This window comes from Citrus sinensis, chromosome 7 (genome assembly GCF_022201045.2).
Source record: "Citrus sinensis cultivar Valencia sweet orange chromosome 7, DVS_A1.0, whole genome shotgun sequence".
In the NCBI taxonomy this organism is placed as follows: Eukaryota; Viridiplantae; Streptophyta; class Magnoliopsida; order Sapindales; family Rutaceae; genus Citrus; species Citrus sinensis.
In genome coordinates this window covers 7,232,933-7,237,778 of record NC_068562.1, presented here as the reverse complement: position 1 = coordinate 7,237,778, position 4,846 = coordinate 7,232,933, and the positions used below count along the sequence as shown (strand labels likewise).

The following is a 4,846-nucleotide window of genomic DNA, read 5'->3' as shown; positions in this document are numbered from 1 at the left end:
TTATGGCAGTTCAAATAGCTGCTTCACGTTTAACGGTCCTGTGATATTCGGAGTTCCACTCCAAATAAGATCAGCCAATTGACTGTTCGCTCTTTGTGAAGTGTGAAGTCCATCAAAAAAGACATGATCATCAGGTTCTTTGCACAGATTATAAAAATCTTTCGCAGTATTTCCTCCACAATCTTGCCCATTGAATTGCCCGTTCCCACAGCACGCAATCTTCCCTTCCGTGAAATCTTCACAAAATTTGGGAAAATAAGTTATATTCATATGAATGCTCAATATCTTACGAAGGCCCTTATATTTATACAAAAGCTAGCTAGTTAGAAAGCTTAAATATTAGTAGCTCACAATGAATTTTTGTATGAGTTAAGTTCATGAGTTTTTGTAAAACTATAGCACTGAAAAAAGTAAACAAAAATCATGTTAACATATTGCATACCATGGTTTGAAGGATTGTTTATTCTTTCATCAAGTGCCGAGTAATAATCAAAGATTGAGTATTTGAAGTCAGTAAACTTGAGAGCCAACTTCTTAAGCACATTTGATAGGGCTCTGTTGTGCATTCTTGCAACAATCAGCAAGTCATTATTACAACCCCAATTGAGCTGAGGGTACATTTGCTTTATCATTGGCAAGCAGCCTAGTGGTCCAACATTTTGGAATGCAAATTTTCTTCCTCCCATCTCATATATTTCCTACAAGTAGAAGCCACAAAGAAAAATTCATCAAATACCCTAAAATCAAAAAACCCTACATCAGAAAATTACATATAGATAGATTGATTGAGATTTTTTTTTTTTTACCTCCAGTCCCATTTTTAAATTTCCAAGCACCATGTGTATGTACTTGATTCGTTCCGATTTGGAAGCGTTGGGGTGATTTTTGTTAAATTCGAAGTAGTCATTGGCTCCCAAGCCAATCAAGTAAACAGATCCCTTCAGCACTTGCTTGGCCTTCTGCTTATTAAGGTTTTGTTCCAATGACTTTGCCACCTTCTTGAGATTGCTCAGTTGCATTTTCAAATTCATCTGAAAGAGCAAAGGATAAATAACTTATTATTAGGAAGAAAAATAAACAAAGAATCAAATGGCCATTTGTTGTTTGTGATTGTGGTGGGTAAAGGCAACTTTGTTGCAGCACATGAAAGCAAAATTGGCCCCTTGAATTTCACATTAATCATTTTCCCTTTTCACATTCCAAAACGAAAAATTAAAATAAGAACATACATACCACTCCAGGATGAATTTCAAGGCAGCCTGAGCCAGCCGAAGCAAAATTGGCCCCATGAGCAAAGTCTGCCCCGGATTGCAGATATGGTTGTAGCGGAGTTATTTCAAGAGAAAATGCTACAAAATTACAATGAAATAGGAAAAGTTAATTAATTAAATAACTAATCAATTTACATAACCTGTACAAATTATTATTAACATAATCATATTATACAATACCGATGAAATCGGGGATTACGAAGCCATCGGATGCTCTGCCGGTGGCTTTCTTGTGATTTAAGTTCATTCCGTAAGGCCAAGAATAAGACTGTCGAGTTTTTTCAGTGGCATTGAAATATTGATTGTTTCCGGGGTCATAAAGTGAGTCTCCGATTACGAACAAAAGCTTCGGAGTTTTCTCTGCTTCTTGTTCTTGGTTGGATTCACCAAAGCAATCAATTGGATTTGTAAGAAGTAATGTTGCAACTAAAATTATTACATTAAAGGAAGAATAATAACATAAGCTTGCCATTGTATCAGCTGGCTAATTTTTCAATTTTGTATTTTTTGTTTCTTCTGCTATAAATTCTTGGGTGTCAATTGCTATTTATATTGTGTGCTGCGGAATTTTCAATTTCCTTCCTGAATAACATGATTTTCGGAGACTAATGGTTCATGTTGACTTGTTAGTCCCTACCTTTGGTTTTCTGTGAGAGAAATATAGGACATGCATTTTGACTTAATTATTATCACTCACAATATATACCCACTCGGCTGGTTAAATTTATGTGAGAGCAGTAGTTCGAGCCTTTAAAAAGCATTATGGAGGCTTAATTCCTTAATTAAAAAATATTTGAAATGAGACAATCTTCTCCCTTATTATTTTTTTTTTCAATTGAGCATATGGGATTACTTCATAAGATTTAGTATTCGTAAGGGAGTGTGAAATAGAAGTATGCAACCCAAGAGGGGGGGGGTGAATTGGGATTCTAAAAAATTATTCAATTTATTAAAGAAAAACTTAATGCAATTATAAATCAAATTCAAAGCAATAACAATTAAGATGATCACAATATAAAAAGATAAGGGAAGAGGGATTCAAAAACCGAGATTTTTACGTGGTTCGGCCAACCTCGCCTACGTCCACGCCTCCAAGCTTTCCGGGCTTGAGGATTCCACTAAGCAAGCCTCCAAGGCTTCAAATGCTTACACTTGACTTCCAAGGTGTCAATAGACCTTTACAACAAGAGATTATCCCCAATCTCTTAACCCAAATGTATCACAACACTTACAATCACTCAAAGTAAAAGATTACAAACTGTTTTGCCTCTCATAATATATAAGATTACACAATGATGCTTAATATGTGAATAGATGAAGCAAGAATGTGTTCTAAGCTCTATGAAGATTGTATTCTCAAATATTAGCTCAAATGGTCGTGTTGTGATCTCTCTTCATTGAATTTGAATGAGCTTATTTATATCTGGAGCTGAAAATCTAGCCGTTACAAACTGTCGGACAAAAAGCGATTCGCCGTTAACCATAAACGGTTAACCGATTTGGTTGGTCAAAGTTACTGTTGGGCTAGTTTTCAAATAAACGGTTTGCCGTTTAGGATTGCCCTTTCGTCGTTAACTTCCAGAGACCTGCAAGATGAGCATTTGTTATCCGTTTACGCTAAACGGTTAAGGACTTGCGTGAAGTAACGTTTCTGGATATTATCGGTTAACCGGTTGCAATAGACGGTTAGCCGTTTGTCTCCAGTAACCTGCAAAATGAACATCAATTAATCTGTTTTCATTTAGCGGTTAAGGGATTGCATAAAGTGGCTTCTCTGGGTATTATCGGTTGACCGTTTAAAATAAACGGTTGGCCGTTTGGCTCCAGTAACCTGCACAACAATTTAGCCTTATCAGTTTTCGTTAAGCAATGCCAGAGGAGGACAACCTTCAATTCTGGACGTTATCGGTTAACCGTTTAAAATAAACGGTTCACCGTTAGTTGCCAGTAGCCTTCCCATCTTGGGTGTTTTCCGTTAAGCATAAACGGTTAGAGCTTAGGCAATATGTTGCTCTCTGGTGCTAATCGGTTAACCGTTTAAAAGAAAACGGTTTACCGTTAATTTCTAGTAACCTTCCTATCTTTTGTGTTTTCCGTTTTTCATAAACGGTTAGAGGTTTAGGAAATGTGTTGCTATCTGCCTTTAATCGGTTAACCGTTTTATATAAACGGTTCACTGTTTATAACCAGAATTGCAATTTTAAACGAGTTTTTGTAGAGAATCTCTTTCTAATTTGAAAAACCATCTTTTATGAAGAAATAAGGCAATGATTAAAAGGGTTTTCGTTTATTAAGAAATAGCTCTAATATTTTTATCAAAAACCATATAAAATTTGTTATCATCAAAATCAATATTATTAACATATTCATGTTAACAGAGTGTATGTCCTTCAAATATAAGTGGAGACAGTCTTCTCCCTTACAAAACATGAGTAGAGTATATGTCCCTCAGATATTAATAAAGACAAAAATATTAGTAGTGTTTCATAAGATTTCCCTGTAATAGTCTAGTTCTAAGTAAAAATATGGGCAGTGCTTCATAATATTTAATTTAAATGCAAATGAATCCCAGTAACAATCTAATTGTAATATCAATACACACACATGTTATTAAATCATATGACTTATAGTTAATTGAACACTGATTCTATTAAATCATGTGCCTTTATACGTGTCTGCATGAAAAAAAGAAACAAGGGCACTTGAGAAGAACTATATATTAAGATGACGCTAAAATTTTATTTGTTACTAACATCCTCACTTTATTAGAATGAGGGTATCCTCATTAGAGAATTATTCTATCTATATAAACACACACACTTGGTTTAGTCTTTGACTTAATTTCACCATTATCATCAGTAAATGGTTGAATTAAACCAATAAAAGGCGTTCCTAATGTTACATCTTGTGAAAGATCTTTAACCAATAAAAATGTTGTTTTGAAACAAGTTCCTTGGTTACAAATGTTAACATTTGATAATTTGTATTTGATTTTTAGTTTTGGTACATTTGCAGCTCTAAGGCTTTCAATTGTTTCCTCATAATATTTTGTGGGTACTAATCCTTCTTGTATACAATTCAAATTAGCTCATATGTCAGCAGGAGCAATTGTTTCTAATTTGAATTCATTATTTATTAAAAAACGAAACTTTAATATCACATTTTTGGTATGTGATTTGTGAGAGTATCCTAAGGAAATCAGTTATATTTTCCCTTCTATTTCATTACCTTTATTATATTCGTCGTCTTGATTATCACTATTTGTTTCTTTAATAATTTCTTTTCCTTTTTTTTATATGTTTCACTATTTTTTTTAATTAATTTGGAGTTTTGCCTTTGTTTCGTGTTAAGTTGATTTATTTCATTTTTAATTTGGTGAATTTCAGTTTGCAAGTCTTGGCCATAGATACTTGTTTTGGGGTTTTATCATCAATTTTTTCTAATATATATTTTTCAAATTATAAACTGTAGGGTCTTGATGTTTTTGTTTATTTTCAAAAGTCTGTTTCAATTTTTTAAGATTTCTTTTCTTAATTCATAATCTTCAATTTTTTTGTTGCTGATTCTAACAGGAA

At 33.6% G+C, this 4,846-nt stretch overlaps 1 protein-coding gene across 1 annotated transcript; it reads right to left on the bottom strand.

Annotated features, from left to right (window-relative positions):
- Window positions 1-1,743, bottom strand: LOC112498940 (GDSL esterase/lipase 1-like). The gene is made up of 5 exons (XM_025100865.2): window positions 1,452-1,743; window positions 1,234-1,349; window positions 807-1,031; window positions 443-698; window positions 1-236 (listed from the first exon to the last, which is right to left on the bottom strand). Exons 1-5 carry the CDS (start codon window positions 1,741-1,743, stop codon window positions 1-3), a joined length of 1,125 nt encoding a protein of 374 aa, XP_024956633.2.
- Between the last annotated feature and the right edge of the window lie 3,103 nt (window positions 1,744-4,846).

Coding starts and splice junctions, on each gene's coding strand:
- LOC112498940 (XM_025100865.2), bottom strand. CDS start 1,743: ATGGCAAGCTTATGTTATTATTCTTCCTTTAATGTAATAATTTTAGTT. Junction 699..806: donor ATTTAAAAATGGGACTGGAG/GTAAAAAAAAAA, acceptor TTCTACTTGTAG/GAAATATATGAGATGGGAGG. Junction 237..442: donor AAACAATCCTTCAAACCATG/GTATGCAATATG, acceptor AATTTTGTGAAG/ATTTCACGGAAGGGAAGATT.